Source organism: Carassius gibelio, chromosome A10, assembly GCF_023724105.1.
Source record: "Carassius gibelio isolate Cgi1373 ecotype wild population from Czech Republic chromosome A10, carGib1.2-hapl.c, whole genome shotgun sequence".
Taxonomy (NCBI): Eukaryota; Metazoa; Chordata; class Actinopteri; order Cypriniformes; family Cyprinidae; genus Carassius; species Carassius gibelio.
Window position 1 is genome coordinate 18,221,547 of NC_068380.1, and position 19,185 is coordinate 18,240,731.

The following is a 19,185-nucleotide window of genomic DNA, read 5'->3' on the forward strand; positions in this document are numbered from 1 at the left end:
AATACCGCGAATAATTATATATTACAAAATATTCAGAATTTGGAATGCATTTTAAGAATACGATTCCCATTAACTGGTCAAAATGCACAACACCACTGTATGCTGCTTGAAAGAGCGAATCTGGACTACAATGTGCCATAAATATAGTTTGAAAATGTATAGATTATTTTTTAAATCACACTTTACATCAGAGCTTCATTTTTAACATTAATTCATTGGTTAACAAACTGCCATTGACAAATTCTCCTGAATATGCATTAATCTAAGGTATTCTAATATTTAATAACACGTTGTTAAAATGTAAAGTTGCAACTGTATTATTTAATGCGCTAAAATGAACTATGACTTTTTTTTTTTTCTTTTTACAAAGATTAATAACTTTTGCAGCAAATGTAGCTATTGTGAATGTTAATGGTTTCTAATGAGATTGTAAAGTGATACCTATGGGTCTTTATAGTTCTTTTGCACTTTAATCTGTGCAAAACTTTTAACTTTGTTTTTTTAAATGTTCAGTTATTTTTGTTGTTAGAAAAAAGTTATTTAACCTATTATATTATATTATACTATATTTTGAGCACTTTTTAAAACAATTTCAATACCGTGATAATAGCGTTTACCATGATAAAAGCATGAGCAATTAATCGCAACAGAAACATTTGATACCGGCATTTCCTTAACAACAATGAAAAAAAAAATATGATGATTAATGATATAAAGAAGCAGGATTATAGGTAAAATGAGTTTTCACCTGAAAGGCTACCGAGTGCATTAGCCAAGTCCTCAATATAGTATTTTAAACCATATGTGCTGAAAGGAAGGTGATTTGATGGATCAAAATATAAAACAGTTACATTGGATTATCAAAAACAGTATACTGCTGTACAGCTATTTAAATTTTTTTCCACCGGAGTATAAAATATAATAAATACAAACATTATTTCATTAATATGCTGTACCTGATTACAAGTTACTCTCTGAGGCCCCCAAATAATTGAATATCAAAACTGAGCATGCCTAAAGTTCATGATTGTAACTTACAAAGATTCATAGTTCAACTTGGCTTTAGAAATATGTGTTAAAAACATGAAATGCTGTAGTGGGGCTCCATGATTTGATCTGAACTTCTAGTTCAGGAGACATTTGATCAATGTTAAATCTTGAAACTCATTTTTATTCTACAATCTCCCTTTTATTCATATTTGTAAGTTACACCAAGAAACCTCCCTTTGAGCACACAGCCTTCTGACCCGCTTTCTCTTCGGCAAAGACTGCCAACATTGCCTGCACACACACACACACACACACACACACACACACACACGCAGCAATGCTCATGCAAAAACAAGTCCTGTTGATTAACATCTTCCAAGGCACTAGATTAAAGGCAGTTTCTTACGGTTTCTGCGAACACATCAGCTAGAGGATCGGCCATTTCCTCATCTAAACACATCGAGTGGTATTTATGGAGGCGCACAGCTGGTTTTCCCTGTGCTTTGCCCAGCAGGACACACCTAACCAAATATGTCTGTTCCATTAAAACCGCTGTTTTACAGGTACAGTTTCATTCCTAAGACTCAAATGTCCAATGCACAGACGTTCCTGCCAGAGCTTGCACTTCAACAGTTACCGAGTGAAGCTCTTCTTCACTCTTCAATCAGATGCAGAAGCTTTTTTAACTTCTTGATAATACAAATCTGTGTAACAGTAGGCTTTACAGAGTTAACCGTTGCCTTTGAGAGTAACATGTCCAACTTGAGCACTCAAGCGAGTGGTAGAAACCACCAAAATTAAACCCCTTAGCTTTGGTCGATAAATCTGAGTATGTGGTCTGTGATGCAGCATCTGGACGAGCTAGAATCTCTAATGAAAAACACAGCTCAGTGCTGCCATATCAATACGTATAAGCATGAACAAGCAGTTTGCTTTCTGTCTGATCATCTATTTTTATCGGTCATCCAAAGTGGAAAAAAAAAAACCTCCTAAATAAGCAGCAGTGTGGCACCAGAGACAGAGACGCAGGCCAACTTTCCAACAGAAGGCAAGCGCATTAATGTCCTTCTCCTCCAAACAGAGATTAGTGCTGAAGTACTGAGGCTCTGCTCAACGTTAGCGTTTATTCCTGATCTAACACTGGGTGGGCTCTGGAAAAATGTCCCCTTGTTGGTTTAATGTGGCGTTTGGATGAATCGGGGTCAAAGGAAACCGAAGGTGTGGGAGTCACACTGACTTCAGACGTCCAGCGACTGGAAGGAGAGTCCCAGAACATGTTTATCACACGCTGAACAATCGCCTGATGGAAAATCCCAGCAGATATTCAGTCCACTGATGGCCACAAACATCAAGGAATGGAACTAAATAATGGAAAAATGTAATTACCTCAGCTAGCTTTTATTAAAAAAAAAAAAAAAAAAAAAAAAACTTGACCATTAGACAATTATCAATGGAAACCTCTTTCTGATAAAAGACGCTGTTTCTCGCATTTACAAAATAAATAAATAAAAGTCAGATTTGCAACATATGAACTCAGAGGTAACGTCTTGCAATTCTGACTTTTTTCTCAAATTGTGGCTATAAAGTCATAAATGTGAGAGAAAAAGTCACAATCACCTTTTTTAGACTACACAATATGTCTGGTTCATTTTACACCAGAAATCTGATTTAGCAAAATTAGGAGAACAACAAACTGCTTCGTTAATTTTGCATAATTGTGTTAAATGTGCATAATTACACTTTTTAAAAAAAAGTAACACGGAAAAAAATATATATTTTTATATACTTTTAATACTTCAGTATGGTTAAATAACCAGCATCAATCAAAGGCTCAAGGGCGATTCTTTTTCCATTTTTTAAGGCTGATGCACAAAAAACAAGCATTAGGTCGAGCAAGAGATTAACGTGACCGAGGATGGATGAAGAATGGATTCATGTGTTAAAGATTACACAGGTGAAGCCATAAACGTCTTGCTCGTGTGTATCACTGACCTGAATCAGAATATGAAAAGCCCCTTTCACACTGCACGTCGGACACGCAATATTCCCGTAACATTGCCTGGTCGCCTTCTGTGTGAAAGCAACCACGTCCCGGAATTGATTACCGAATCGAACCCGGGTCGGGGACCTAGTAACATTGCGGTAATCGATCCGGAACAAGCGCTGTGTGAACAAAAGCCAGATCTAATTCCGTATCGAAGTGATGACGACTTTTTTACCGGCTGTTTTGAAGGAAGATCAACATTCGCGACGAAAACATATGTGCAAACTGTAATGAAGCAGAGATCAGTTAGTTCCTCACTTTCCGCGCTGACGCCGAGACCGTTTGCTTGCTTCAGTTAAAATATAACGTGCCTAGCGTTGTCGACTCGTACATTACACGTCGCGCGTTGATGTCACGTGTCGTTACGGGACCTTCAAGGGTTGTGTGTGAAAGCACGGCCATATACCGGGTCATCACTGGCAGTGTGAAAGTGCCAAATCTAGCGACCAGGGAACAATTACAGGAACACTTTACCCCTGTATTTGCCGGAATGGCAGTGTGAAAGGGGCGAAAGAGGAGCGATGTGGAGAGAAGTCATGCTCTTAGTGTACTAATGCATGAAACAGCATGCAAGAGAAATCTGTCATCATATAACACAGTGGATGGCCTAATAACCATGCAGCGTAATGCATTTTATGGCATGATTCAGCAAAAAAGAATAAAATAAATAATAATAATAATAATATTATATATATATGTGTGTAATTAAATCATGTTTCTATACTTCATACAAAGCTACTAACTTCTTTGCAATAAAAGTCAAAGAACTTGACATTGCATTACATTTATGCACTGACAGATGAGTTTATACAAAGCAACTTAGATTGCATATAACTGTTCAAATATTTTTATTTTTATTTCTTCTGCTCAACAAGGCTGCATTAATTTCATCAAGTAAAATTATCTGAAATATTATTACAATTCTATTTGAACGTATTTTCAGCATCATTCCTCTAGTCTTCAGTCACACGATCCTTCAGAAATCATTCTTATATGCTGAAAAAAAAAAGTATTTAAAAGTATTTCATTTAAAACGAAGATCTGAGTGAAGTCCATTCATTCAAAACTCATTCCCATTCCAGTTTTCCACATTTACTATCATCTTGCAAATGGATAAAGACATTTTTAATACTAGTCGTGATCCGTGAATTTTGCTGGTCACTTAATATAAAAACACACAGTATAAACACTATACAAGTGCAAGATATAAATCCTAACCAAAGTATATCAGCCACTCCTATATATCCCATTTTATTTAGATATATATCAAAGTATATAAAGAAATGTTCAGTATAATTAAACATTTGTTTCCTCATTTGTTCCTTTCTTTAATTAAGACATTTAAAAAAAAAACTATTAGAATATTGTTTTAACTTATATGGACACTGCATTCAAAAATTCAGTAAGCATGGTTTGTTTTTGTGTTTTTTGAGAAATTATTACTTTTATTTAGCAAGGATGCATTAAATTGATGACAGTAAAGACTTCTACATTGTTTAAAAATAATAATAATAATAATAATAACAATAATAAAAAATAAACACTTAAAGCTGCAGTAGGGAACTTTTGTAAAAATATATTTGTTAAACCTGTCATTATGTCCTGACAGTAGAATATGAGACAGATAATCGGTGAAAAAAATCAAGCTCCTCCGGCTCCTCCCAGTGTCCTATTGCCATTTGCAGAAAGTCATCCGCTCCCGGTAAGAAACAACCAATCAGAACTGCGGTCCGTAACTTTATTTGTGTTCAAAATGTAGAAAAATTTATATAATAAGCGAGTACACCATGAATCCTTTTTCCAAACCGTGTTTTTAGCTTGTCCTGAATCACTAGGGTGCACCTATAATAAGTGTTTATATTCGGACTATTTTAGATTGCTTCGGTGGTACCACGGCGGAGTAACACAGTACCTTTGTGATTCTTCATAGACATAAACAGAGAGAAGTAGTTCCGGCTACGATGTTCTTCCGCAAGACGTGAGCAGTTCTGTTTATTAACCGCTAGAGCGTCAAAAGTTACCTACCGCAGCTTTAAATAAGCCTGAAAAATAATCACATTTTGGAGATTGTCTCCACACTAGAGTAATGATGCTAAAAAAAACCTCAGCTTTGATCACAGGAATAAACTATATTTTAACATTCAAATAAAAAGCATTTATTTTAAATGGTTATTTACCACAATATTACCTTTTTTTTGAGCATATAAATGCAGCCTTGGTGAGCAGAAGAGACAAGTTATATCTCAGTTCTGATTGGGATGTTGATCCAGGAACATGTTGTACTCGCCGTGTGACTAACATCAAGGTGTATGGGCTATTTTTACACACACCTGATTGACAAGGTCTTTCTCATTCAAGGCTAAATTGGCTCTTTTCTAAAGCATTAAAGGATCAGCTGCTTTAGCGCACTCTTTTATGATGGACGCTTTGAAGATTTTCTCTTGCCCTGGTCAAGTCTGGATTAACTGACTGAACTCTGAGTAACTCTACAAGCACATCCAGCTCAATATTCGACAGACAGACGGACATAAAACAGGACAACGACTGCGCTTCAGAAATAGAGGCAAACCAGCCATCGCTGCTACACTACCTGCTCTCTTTCAATATTAGCATCATCAAGGTATAGCAGAGTGGATCCCATGAAAACCACATCAGGTCATATTTCATGCCAAAAAAATTTAACTTAAAATGAATTTTGTTTGCTTTTTGTATTTTTTAGCAATTTAGCATGTTGCCCCTATGCACAATAATGCATATGGATCTATATGGACCCCTAAAAAGTGGGCAAAAGTAAAAAAATTACACTATTATTACATAAATATTTATGCATCTATGTCTGTGTGTGTGTATAATTATTTACTTTTTACCCTGGGTCCATTATGCATCCATCCATCAAAAAAAAAAAAAAAGACTAATTATTTTAAATATTTTGTATTATATTTAAATTAAAAATATACATCTTCACTGCCCCAAAAAAGGTAAAAAAAAATTATATATATATATATATATATATATATAAATAAAAGGTCTTTATTGCAATTAATAAATAAATATATAAGAAATGATGATATGATATTTAGAGGAGGGCCTGAGGCATAAACTAGTTTGAAAACCCTTGATGTAGAATAGCCTTACAACAACCCCTTTTGTTTTTTATTGAATAACACATTCATTGAGCATTAACTTCCAAAAACTCAAAGGTGTAAATATGCAAATGTCTCAAAGGAGCAGGCATTACAGGGAAGGATCTGTAAATAAAGACTCGATTGTTTAAAGCACAAGCCCTACTGAGTCTGTTCTGTTTGAAGCTGATTCAGTTGTTGGGGCTTCAGCCAGGGGCTCTTATTAGCAACTGAATCAATTAGCATGTCAATGGACTTGTTGAAGGTCTCCAACAGCTTTCTGATGGTTGAAAGTGTGAGTCGGAGGAGCTGCACCTCCTGTGGACCACAGAAACACAGACACCCCCATCAGGACTGAAGAGGAGCCCGTCCAGAGGGGGATGAAGGCCCAGAAGACTGTTAAACTGGCTGATCACTTCTTTAGCTGCTCAGGCTGAGATCCCAGCTAAAACCAGCTCCTCCCAACTTAAACCAGCCTCAGCTGACTCCAGCTGTTGTTTTCCTCCCCAGCATCATCAAAACATGTAAAGTGTATCGCACACCTCTTTAGATAAATCTTACATCCAACTTTATCTGCAAATATTACAGTCACAAGTGATGCTATGTAGCAAATCTCAACTGCCTGACACTGTATTTTAGTATAGTATTTATTAACACACACACACACACACACACACACATATACATATTCTGTTTTCTTTTTATTTAATGATTTAACAATTTTATGTGTTTTCCCATTTTTAGGAGCTCTTAAGAAAAAAAAAATAAAGTTTTTTTTTTTAAGTAACAAAAATGCTTTTCATTGTTTTATTATTAGTTACAGTTTTAGTTAACTACAATAATTCTGCTGCCTGATTTTTATTTTGTTGCAACATATTGCACAGCTCTTTGTATCAAGTTCAACTTAATTCACATTTAACTGTGATGGCTAGCATTTTCACTAAATAAAAACTATATGTTCTAATTTGCAAATATGTCTTAAGCATGAAGATCTTGCTTAATCTTGATTTTGAAACTTCAATAATAGTTAAAAAATGAAAAATGAGCTGTTAAATGCTAATCTTTTTTACACAGTGTACAAATACATTTAGCTTTGTTTCTATGTTTTTATTTCTTGTTTTATTAAATTTTTATCTGTATTTGTAAATCTTTAAAACCACTTTTTATCCTCGCGTTTTGCAGCGTTGCAAAATCCCGTCGCTTTACGCCCAGAGCGCATCTATACTCCTTGTGATTCGCATAGACAGTAATCCACTGTCCTGCTTCTCACGTACATAAACGATCACGTGACCGACCATACGCCAGGTGGAGGTGAGAGTTGTGGTCGAACTCAAACGCTCGCTGTCGCTAGGATGATAAACCAGAATCAGTCACGTGTTGCTGTTCATGCACGAGCACGTAATCAATGAGCTCCACTCGTTGCCCCAGGCCCTCAGTCTCAGCACGGGGTGATAAAGCTGGCAGGACACACCATGCACGCCCCATCCCCCTTTAAACTCGGACCAAATGGCAAAAAAAGAGCGCAAATTCAAAACAGGATATTTCAACATCTGTCACCCTCCTCCCTGTAGGGAGGGAAACGAATTAAAAAGAAATCACTCCCAAAACATGCATCCGATTATCAACATCCAGTTTCAACAAACAAACAAACCCGAAGGCTTTTGTGCTAACTCTGACCGAGCTTGATTTCAAGGAACAGTTGAGTTCAGATCAAAGTGGAGCAAGTGTGCACGCCTCAAGATGAACTGGATCTGCTTCGGTAAGCATGCATTCAGGGATTTTGCGGAAATATGACAAAACTCTTCACGAAAATATTAATATGCATGTGCTAAAAATAATCTCACAATTCCAGAAAGACAGAAGTGGAATACAAAGTTTATTTAACATCAGTTACAAATGTATTGGTTTGAATAAATATGATGTTTAAGCAAAAAAAGTATTTTTATTTTATTTTTTGTATTTTAGCAATAAAATGTTACTTCTGCAAGCGCAAAAACAGCACGTTCACATCATAAAACTATAAAGGAAACCCCAGGAAAAGAGACGCAACGTTAGGAAAGTCTTACCTGCGTGTGTGAAAGCAGTGAGGAGGACGGAGATCAGTAACAGATGAACTGCAGCTGTAATCCTCAGTAAACACATCCTCACAAGAGCAGGACTCAGGGAAACTCTGGGAATAAGTGCGGTCAAACTTCCAGATCTCCACGCGAGTGATGAGAGAGTTCAGCGCGTGCGAACCAAGCGCGTTCTGTCTCAAGTGCGCAGTGAATGAAACTCTTTCTGATGGTGCGTTTGCAGAAGAACTGCGCGTCTCATCCCTCTCTTTCAAAGGGTTTTCGTCGACCGCCGCTGATCCTGTTCAAGTGTCCCGAGACTGTCTCCTAATGGAAAAGCGAGAGAGCGAGTAACTCCAGCTCCTCTGGACGGAGGACGGGTCCATCCCGAGGGAGGGAAGCAAATTTGCGAATCCTACTACGACAAAGGCGCAGCTCATGAATATTCATCACACTCAATCATCAGGACCGCCTGATTGGGTGAAACGCAGACGTTGATTGGCTAAGTGAATATTAAATAGGTCACGTGTCACGACGCTCCACGAAGGTGAGCAGGAATTTCCAGCCATAGTAGGATTCGAGATTGGAAAAGAGACTGAAGATCGATAAGGATGAAAAACACGACTCCTACCGGTGAAAATGTGTGAGATTTTATATTTAAAAAAAGTCAGCAAGTATGCATCAAATTTAAGCGTTTAGATGGTTATAAAACTTTCTATTAATTAAAGAATCCTGGAAAAAAATGTATCAGTTTCCACAAAGGAACTGTTTTTTAACACTGTTAATAAGAAATGAGCAGCAAATCAGCATTGTTTGCCCTGTAAATCATGACACATAAAAATAAAGAATTATTATTACCACTATTATTTTAACAGTTAAGAAAAGGATTTTTAAATTTTAAATTATATTCAATATCCATTGTCACTGTATATTTCTCAATCATATGTATTAGTAAGATGAAATTTAAATGCTTAGTTTAATGAGCAAAAATAATCTATTCAATGCAATGCAATAGATGACTGAGAGATGAACAAATAAATGTTACATTCACCTTTTATAATAATATTTTATATATATATATATATATATATATATATATATATATATATATATATATATATATATATATATTGATATATATATATATATATATATATATATATATATTGATATATATATATATATATATATATATTGATATATATATTGTCTGGATGATAAAGTAAACCTAAGTTGATTCAGTCTGGTGAAATATTACCAACAATATAAAACCAATTCTCATTTTTGCTTCTTAAAAATCAGATTTCACAGTAAAATGAACCATAAGCAGTCAGGACATTTGTACACTTATACTAAAAGTCCTTTTACTCGCTAAAACAGTTTCAACGATCAATCAGAGGACAGAAAGCATGAAGTAGATTGTGCGAAGCAAGCTTAAAATATGATTCAGTAGAGATGAAAAAGATTTAAAACAGTGCAACATTCATATTTAAAGGCTGATGTGTTTTATTCTTGAAATCTGTTTGAAAACAATGTTTCATTTTGATACAATGCCAATCACAGACCCTACACCGATCAAATTTCATCTGTGTGTGCGAGCGTATGCTATTGACCCAGTACACTCACAATGCACAGAGTCCAAACAAGAATCACTGCATTATTCAGAATGCATGGATATAAAAACAATAATAATACTAATAATAAAACTCAATATGCAGTGCATAAACATTGTTAAAGGATTCTCATGTAGTAAAGAAGCAACTCTTTGGTCAAAGGTTACAAAGGAATGTAATTAGTGTATATAAAAACTGACTTGACATATTAAATAATTATTCTTTTTTCATGGCATGTTTATTGTTGATTAGTCAAGATCTCCCATCATTATTCAAGGCATTGAACACAACATAAATAGGTTTGATGGTGCACACGACCGCAAACAGCTTGAAGAACCAGCTCTGCATTTATTTCAATGTGAAATAAAGACTAAAATACTCAACACTGTCTGTACAGCAGGTATGGAGAACATGAAATATAATCCAAACAGGTTCAATCAGTGTATTCATCCAGTGGAGTTGTGTGCCGTCGGGGTCAGAGGTCACTCTCATCGTTTGAGGATGTTCAGCGCTGCTTCTCGAATGCACTGCGCTGCGGTCTGGATCTCCTCCTGCGTCTGCTCAACGGTCACCACCACTCTGATGCTGCGGACACACACCAGCAAAAACAGCAGGTTCACAGCAAAGCATGAGGAGCTTTGACTGATGCATCAGCTGTCAGATAATCACCTGGGCGGAGGAAGAAACCGCTCTTCTTTGTCCAGGTATCGAGCCAAAGTGAGCGCAATCTGTCTGTCCAAACTCTACAGAAAGGAGAAAACACAAGAGATTTGAATTTCACTCTGCATTGTGCTTCTGATGGACACACATACTGTGCAGACATGGCCAGATTATTTATTTTTACAATCAGATTTTGAGTAAATGTTGTGTAGCGATTTCATTTCATGCATATTGGCAGCAGTCTCAGTCTGTCTGTCCAGACATATACTGTTTAAAAGCTTGGGGTGGATGAGATTGTTTAATGTTTTTGAGGAACCGTATAACCAGAACTGAAACCCAGTTGTGTATGATCTGCTGGTTTAGCGTACGTAGTCGACGATTGCTCGGAGCAGCTTCAGGTCTTCTGTTCTGGATCCCGAGCTGTTCTCCAGCTGCAGGTGAAGAGCAGGAGCTAAAGGCTCTCCGACCAGCTTCAGCCCCGGGGTCCTGTGAAACACACAATCATCACTAATGCACACAGCACACTACCAGCAGCTCAGTGAAGCTCAGATGAAGGTTTATTTTCTCTCCTGGAATAAAGGAAGTAAACCGCACTTGCCCTTGAAGTGCTTTGTGGACGTGTTTGCACTTGTCCTGCAGAAGCCTGAAAATGCCTATGAGAGAAAATGGAAAAATACTACGATTAATGTGACGTTTTGCCCAAAGCAGGATCTACACAAGAGAGTGAATGCATGTGGTTTAATTAAACTAAACGTCAGGTGCTGTATCATCACTGATCTGAATAATAACACACACAGTATATTTTAATGGAGCAGAAAACTATATGACCCTCTTCAGTACCGAGGTCTGACCCAGGACCACAAAAAAAGTCAATTTTTCACAATTTTGATTTAACATTCATGTGAAAGTTGAATAAATAATATTTCCATTAACGTATGTTTTGTTAGGATCAGACAATATTCGTCTGAGATGCATACATTTGAGAATCTGGAATCTGAGGGAGCAAAAAAGTCTAAATACTGAGAAAATCATCTTTAAAGTTGTTTGATCTTTACTTAATATCCTAATGATTTTTGGCACAAAAGAAAAATCAATAATCTTTACCCATACATTATGTAACATTATGAAAGTATGTACACTCAGACTGCACACTTGAGATTCACACTTTGTGATTTGTTTGCACAGAGTATGTTTTCAGCCTAAAACCACACAACAGAGATCAATCAATCAGAGATCACACACACACACACACACACACACACGCACTAATGTCAGTGTTGTTACCTGGGTCTTCCTCCATGATGTCGAGGGCTTCGATAGCAGCAGAGGCCAGCATGGGTGGAAGAGACGCGGAGAAACAGTAACCCTGACCCGACAGACGCTGACAACATAAAACACATTCACCTCTGAGTTTAATAATAATTACTGGAGACACAAAACCTTTAGTCTTTAGAAGACGAGCAAAGAAGGATCCATCTGGATTTGGGATTTTCACAAAGGCTATACAACATGAAAATGTTATTTAAACAAATCCTGGTGAGCCACAGTGACTTGGACATGACACGTTCAGAGACAGTGGTACCTGGTGGACAAACTAATCAAGATATTAAGATGAAATTATGTGTTATGAAGTCAGGATTGGGAGATTTAAACTTGTAATTGTGAGAAAAAAAGTTATAATTTATGTTTATATCTCGCAATTCTGAAAACAAAACAAAAAAAGTCAAAAATTTTGATTAAAAAGAATTTCATTTTACAAAAAAAAAAAAAAAAACTGTGGTGGAGATGGGCTTCCACAAAAAACATATCATATTTTATGATATACAAATTTTAATCATGCTTATCACTTTCCGTGTTGAGTGGAACAACAGCATTATGATCAGTCCATTTGAAAAAATTATTAAATACTGGATCTTTGTAACTATTTCAAATGCAAACTTATTTATGCATTTTTGCAAAAGAAAAAAAGCTTTAGTAAAATGGTCAAATGTTCACCAAAATTGGACTCTCCTTGATCTTCACACCCAGCTGCAGGTTATCACAGTAAGTTATTGATTTTTGAGCCTTAGGGGTCATATTTTTCAAAACTATGAGGCAATGAGAATCTGCAAACGCTTCAGATGCTGCTCAGATTATTGATGCTCCACATGCGTTTAAACAGAGCGTGAGATTCACTTCCTTCACATCATTAAAGCCAAGAATTAATCTGATACGATCCGTGTGATTCACAAGAGAGGTTATGTGAAAGTCAAACAGGCAAGGACAAGAATAAAAACTTGTGGCATGAAGCATCACACAGCAGCTCAAGTCAAGCGAAGTTTTATCAGACGATTCCCAAGCCTTAGATAGTCAAGAAACTGTGCTACTCAAACCACCAGGAAAAGCAAGAGCCTCAGCTCAGATGGGTTTTGTCATTTTTGTAGTCATACCTGGTGATCAATAACGAACGATCGTCCACAGCAGAAGCCTCCGATGGACGCCAGCGCATTCTCCATGTTGGCACTGATGAGGTCAATATCATCGATCTGAGATTAAAACAGACGCGTCATCTTTGCTGAACCGTTGTTTACTGCAGAGTTCCTGAAACTAGAGACGTTTCTATTCTAGCCATTACGTACGTTGACCCCGAAATGCTCCGTGACTCCTCTCCCGTGCTCCCCAAGCACTCCGAAAGACATGCTCTCCTCCAGGAAGATCCGGACTTTATATCTGTACTTCAGCCTCACCTGGAAAACAAGACGCAGCTAATAAAACATCAGTGCATGTGGAAAATGCCACCAGAGCAATGCATCAACAGTGCTGTTTAAATGTAAACCTCTGACTGCTTTTAATGTGTTCTTGGTGGATGATATGGATGTCTGTGTAAGTTTTTTATTCTCCAAAAGATCATATCCTTTAAAAAAAGTTTTGACATCTGTCTCACACTTTGAGGCATCAATCTTCTCTGTAGCACAACAGCACCGAGTTTAATAATTAGGGTTAGCGGTTCATACAAATCCCCATAAAACTGTGTATAAAAGCATAAATTAAATCTGTTGATCATATGAAGACTTGGATTAAAGCGCTTGATTCATATGCATTTATTTTTCATCTCTTTGTGAAAGTTTCAAAGCAGTCAAACTTGTTTCAAAGTAAATCCAACACTATTTTCGTTTCTGTATGGCATTAGTAATGCTTTCATAAGCGAACACTACAAAGTCAGATTGTATTCGGGGAAATAAAGGAGTCTTACGAGGTCAGGTAGTGGACAAACATCTGCGGTGTTGATGTAGAGTCCCTCAACTACGATGAAGCGTCTGATTACTCTGGCCTTGCGTGGATTCTGCACAAACACACACCAATATCGAACAACGAATGAAGTGAAACATCAAACAAACAGCTGCTGCACTCAAGCCAATAATAATTCATAAAACATACGGTCACAGTTCAGTTTACGGACCAATTCTCACTATTAACTAGGACTTTTTCGCTCTATAAACTCCTACTTTGCTGCTTATTAACAGTTAGTAAGGTATAGCTGGATAGTTTAGGTATGAGGTGGATCTTAAGGGATCTACAATATGCTCATGCAGAATAAGTGCTAATAAACAGCCAATATGCTAGTTATATGCATGCTAGTAAGCAGCTAGTTAATAGTGAGAGCTGTCCTTAAAATAAAGTGTTTCCAAATGTATCTACTCCAGGGTTAGGACTAGCATTTGTTGTTTGTATACATGATTTACTGTTATTAGTTTGCAAATGTAAACTCAAGTGTGTATTGTTAGATGATGCAGTCAGTAAATCAGCTGTGCATGAGATGAGATGCAGTGTGCGCTCACCTTCTGATCCTCGATCTCCTGCTCCTTCAGGAGGCGCTCCAGATCCTCCATATCGTTGTGTTTGAAGTGTTTGACGAAGCTGCGTGAGGCCTGCAGGCCTTTCTGAATGGAGAAACACGCCGCCTCGTCGCTGAGAAAACAAGAGAGACCGATCAGGAGGCTTGCTCCTCTCTGTGAAAGAAAGCCTGTTGGGCTTCAGCAGGATCTTACACGAAGATGATGTCTCCTCTCTTGGAGTAGGCTGGGATGGCGCTGGCGATGGTGGCGAAGCCGTACGAGTAGATGATGGCCTCCTCCGTCCCCATGAACTTGGCCAGGCGCTCCTCTAGCTCCAGATGCACATCTGTGAAACACTGCACTGCTGTAAACTGACGAGCAACACGAGACAGACAGACACCGGAGATGATGAGTCTACCCACCGAAGGTCCCATAGAAGCCTCTCGGTCCACACGTCCCCACACCGTACTTCTTCAGAGACGACAACGCCTTCAGCTGGAAACAATGAAGCGTGCGGTTAGGCTCCGGGGATTAATGCTTGGATTAATGTCCTCAAAGATTTGAATCAGAAACAGAAGTCCAGAATTTATTCACATTTAACAAGCCTCTTCAAGTTACCATGCAATCAAAATAGTCCACATTTACTTTCTACTTTGTTTTTATAATGTCACATTACAACAGTCAAATAGGGAAAGTACTCTGAAAATCATTCATGTTGACTTCAAGGCATCCGGTATCTCTGATATACAGCAGTGCAGTTTATATTTATGCATCTGGCAAACACTTTTATCCAAAGCGATGCCTACTCTGCATCCAAAGACATACATTTGATCAGTTTATACAGTTCCTTGAAATTGAACCCACGACCTCGGCGTTGCTTGTGCCATGCTTACTGGCAAAAACTAAAAAGTTAAGCTGGTTTGGACGCAGAAATCAAGGAAAGGTTATGATTACAGAATAGTAATTAAAAAAATAAAGAGAGACAATTTTGAGAAGCCCGAGTAAAATGTCAATAATTTGTACCTTATGGTGCTGAACAAAATAAATAAATTATAATCGTGTCTGTGAGCCATTATATTAGCTGAACACTTTGAAACAAAAACAGATTTATTTATTTACCCACCATTGAAAAGGTTTTACTTTTTTTGGGGGAAAGAAAGAAATTGCTTTAATTAAGCAATGATGCATTCAATTGATCAAAAGTGACAGCACAAACATTCAAAAAATTCAGCTTTGATCGCAGAAATAAATTACATTTTACAATTTATTCACACAGAAATCGGTTGTTTTAATTTGTAATAATATTTCACAATATTGCAGTTTTAATCAAATAAATGCAGCCTTGGTGCATATAAAAAAATAATAATATTAATTAAATAAAATAAAAAACTCTGAATAAAGGTTGCTTCTAAATCAAATCCAGCATGTGAGAGTGTGAAAGTGAAGAATGGAAAAGCACTTAGACTCGCGTCTGCGCTCATGATGCTACGAACCTTCACACGCTCGCTGTCCAGCAGACCCAGGAAGTTAAATGAGGCAAAGTTAATGCACTCTTTCCCATTTACAATGATCTTGTGGCTTGGAGGGCTGTAGAAGAAAAACACGGCCTTCAGTCATCATCATTATTATTATTCCCCACGCACAGACAGAGCTGTGGATCGGAGTTCATTCAGAGACGTCTCCAGCTGCTGACAGTACAGAGACGTACCCCGTGACCACATCATAGTTTCGGGAAGGGTGGTCTTTAGACACGGGGGGAACCAGCGGCTCGGGCTGCCACTCCTCAATCAGCTCCTCCTTCTCCTGAGACACACGGGAACACAGCACATGAAGGAAGAAGCGCTTCTGCTCTTAACATTAGTTTACTACTAACAATCAATTCATCTTCGTTAGTGTGAACATGCAACAATTACGAACTCAAAACCTTTTCTTTTTATATTATTTAAACAATCATATCTCATATTAACTGACTATGACCGTTTATAAACACTAACAGATGTATTGATCATTGTTATACCGTTTTAGTTAATGCTTTAACTAATAATAACTAATTGGTCCTTAATTTAATAAGTTATGCATTTAAGCAGATGCTCTTATCCAAAGCAACTTAAATAAATTGCTGTTTTAGTTTGGTTAACTGCAACTAAGTTAATAATATCAATTAATAGTTTTAGAGTAAACAACTACAGTATAGTATATTTATATATAGTATATAATATATTGTATTAATGGAAACTGAAAATATTCCAGAGATCATGACAGTTTGTTGCTTTCCATCGATATAAAATATGTAGAATATGCCATATTCAATATTCTTCAGTAAATGTGAATAATACCATTCAAATGTTTGGGGTCAGTAAGACTTTAAAAAGTACTTTTATTTAGGAAGAGTGATTTCCACTGATTAAACGTGACAGCAAAGACAATTATAATGTTATAAAAGATCTTCTTTTTTAATTAATGCTGTTCTGTTGAACTGTTTATTCATCAAAGTATCATTTAGCAAAAGAAGCATCACAGCTTTCATAAAAATATGACTAATCATAAATGTTTCTTGAGCAGTAAATCATCATATCAGAGTGATTTCTGAAGATCATGTGACACTGAAGACTGGAGGAATGATGCTGGAAATACAGCTGCACATCACAGAAATACATTACAGTTTAACATTGATCCACACCGAAACAGCTATTTTAAACTGTAATAATATTTCACAATATTACTGTTTTCTGCTGTTTGTTTGAAAACATCAAAACCTGATATTGACCCCGAACTTTTGAAAGGTCATAACATTGTAAAATAAACTAATTATGAATGAGTAACAAAGGACCTCTCTCACCTTTTCTGTGAGGTCTGATCTCTCCTGAAGTTTATATGTTTTGGAAAACAGCAGTCTGATGATCCATAAAATGAGGATCCCTTCCAAAATCAAATGATATGCTGGAGCCTAAACAACAAAAAGAGAAAATAAAAAATATGAGCATCTGATGCACATTCAATATGGTGATTGTAGATGAGCAACATATCTACAATGATATTAAAATGACATTTAGCAGAGACATTTATGATTCATAATTCACTTTATTAGAGGTTTATCATATGTCTGTAGACCATAAATAAAAAGCAATGCTTTCTACAATAGATTAAACTCTTCTTATATGACATCCTGAAGAAGAATGTGTGCTGCTTTGGCAAGATCCGACTTATTACATATCACTATATGTTAGTGAAGTTGGCTATTTATTAATGTCTTTACTTATCAGTCTCTTTTAATGTTGTTAGAGCAGTTAGATGGTTTCATAGAAGTTGTGCTCTGAAGTGATTATAAAACACTTGAGAGAAGAGTTTAGTGTGGCATTCTGCTTTATTTCTCATATACATATTTACTCTCTCACAAAACACTGGTCACAGTTTAAACACTCACTTTAAAAAACAAACAAACAAACAAAAAAAAGAACATAAACGGAGCTCATTTTCATTGATTTAACGTTACACCAGAATGCTGTTAAACCTGTTCTCACTACAGTAACCTGCAAACAGACACAAGAGTGGCTCTTACAATTATAAACTCTTATTATCGTCACGATTTTAGAATAGCGGTAATAAAAAAAAAAAAAATGAAAAAAATAAATAAAAAAAATAAATAAATGTGTGTATGTAGGCGAGTGCTTCTCAGCTGCACTTCCTGTAGTTACATGATCACTCTACTGGAGATTGTGTTAAACAGAACCAAAGACAATCATATGGGCCGGTGCTGTTCAAACGAGCAAGCGTCACAAAGTCTGTCAAAACTTCCAAACATTTAAAAACAATAAGAGAAAGTTGTAGTTACCTCGTAAAAGGCTTGCACCATCTCTACCAACACCCACTGTTGCCCCGCCGCCATTTTGAGTCACGTGACTGTGCGTGTGTTTCGTATATGACGCGGAAGAGCAGCCAAAAGCCGTTTTTGGCTGTGTTTATATGAATATAAATGTGTTTCATAAATAATTAAATCTTACTGAGTAATAATGTACCCTATAACACTGTACATATCAACAGTGCAGACAAAAAACATTGAAACAGTCTGTAGTCACCGCATTTCTAGCCTAGCTTCAGATGTGTTTGTCCTTAATTTAATTTCCCGAAATAAAGAAGACTCTCTAGTCATATTCCGTGTGAGTCTGACATCTAGTTGGCTGTTTATTATCTGGACGTACACTAACGTCCAGGAGAGAGACATTTGTGTCAAAAGCTGAGCTAAATGGATACAGCTCAACAAGTCTTTGTTACCTTTCATATTAAATACATTACCATTCATACGTTTGGTGTTTGTATTATTATTTTAATTATTACTTTTATTCAGCAATTGGAAGTATTCATCAGAGACACCTGACTAAATGCATCACTGTTTCCATGAAAATATGAAGAAGCACAACTGTTTTCAAGGTTGATGATAATCAGAAATGTTTCTTGAGCAGCAAATCATCACATCAGGATATTTCTGAAGATCACGTGACACTGAAGACTGGAGGAATGATGCTGGAAATACAGATTTGATCACAGGAATAAATGATATTTAAACATAAACATTACAATAGAAAATAAAAAGAAAAAACAGAAGAATATATTTCACTATATTACTCTATAAACTTTTAAAATGTTTCATAAATGTGTGTGAAAACTATCAGCTGTCATTCAAGATTTTCTGACAGTGAATTAACTCTTAATACTGTCAAATTCTTCTTCTTCTCTTTTTCCCATCACTTTTGTCCACATTAAATGCATACATTTTCTCTTATACCCGATTACATTTCTCTAATATTTTGTAAAAATGAGTACAAATTTATTCACGTAATAATGCATGTAAAAAATATTTATTTCGACAGAACACATTGTGTAATTACT

At 36.5% G+C, this 19,185-nt stretch overlaps 2 protein-coding genes across 5 annotated transcripts in view; both read right to left on the reverse strand.

The window, feature by feature from the left end:
- The window catches only part of LOC128021441 (tyrosine-protein kinase transmembrane receptor ROR2), a 69,713-nt gene extending 61,084 nt beyond the window's left edge, over window positions 1–8,629 (reverse strand). Inside the window, exon 1 of one of the 2 annotated variants that reach the window (XM_052608599.1) lies at window positions 8,223–8,629. In XM_052608599.1, coding sequence (XP_052464559.1) covers window positions 8,223–8,298 — 76 coding nt within the window. In that variant the 5' untranslated portion in view covers window positions 8,299–8,629. The remainder of the gene's footprint in view (window positions 1–8,222) is intronic. The other variant, XM_052608600.1, reaches the window with a different exon arrangement.
- Window positions 8,630–9,692: 1,063 nt separating this feature from the next.
- Window positions 9,693–18,410, reverse strand: LOC128021442 (serine palmitoyltransferase 1). 3 transcript variants are annotated; one of them, XM_052608601.1, is made up of 15 exons: window positions 18,131–18,410; window positions 17,138–17,245; window positions 16,007–16,101; window positions 15,792–15,885; window positions 14,721–14,793; window positions 14,512–14,644; window positions 14,302–14,431; window positions 13,716–13,805; window positions 13,102–13,209; window positions 12,913–13,008; window positions 11,768–11,864; window positions 11,082–11,136; window positions 10,852–10,969; window positions 10,493–10,566; window positions 9,693–10,408 (listed from the first exon to the last, which is right to left on the reverse strand). In XM_052608601.1, the coding sequence occupies exons 1-15, from the start codon at window positions 18,182–18,184 to the stop codon at window positions 10,312–10,314; spliced, it is 1,422 nt and encodes a 473-aa protein (XP_052464561.1). In that variant the 5' UTR covers window positions 18,185–18,410; the 3' UTR covers window positions 9,693–10,311. The 3 variants fall into 3 exon arrangements, with proteins under 3 accessions (XP_052464561.1, XP_052464563.1, XP_052464562.1); XM_052608603.1 differs by having other exon boundaries at window positions 11,078–11,136; window positions 18,131–18,303; XM_052608602.1 differs by lacking the exons at window positions 9,693–10,408; window positions 10,493–10,566 and having other exon boundaries at window positions 10,681–10,969; window positions 11,078–11,136; window positions 18,131–18,317.
- Window positions 18,411–19,185: the final 775 nt, after the last annotated feature.

Bases quoted from the DNA above. Each gene is read 5' to 3' on its own strand.
- LOC128021442 (XM_052608601.1), bottom strand. From the start codon at position 18,184: ATGGCGGCGGGGCAACAGTGGGTGTTGGTAGAGATGGTGCAAGCCTTT. The intron at 16,102-17,137 runs GTGAGAGAGGTC...CGTGTGTCTCAG, and splicing joins GATCAGACCTCACAGAAAAG to GAGAAGGAGGAGCTGATTGA. The intron at 14,794-15,791 runs GTTCGTAGCATC...CATTGTTTCCAG, and splicing joins TGGACAGCGAGCGTGTGAAG to CTGAAGGCGTTGTCGTCTCT.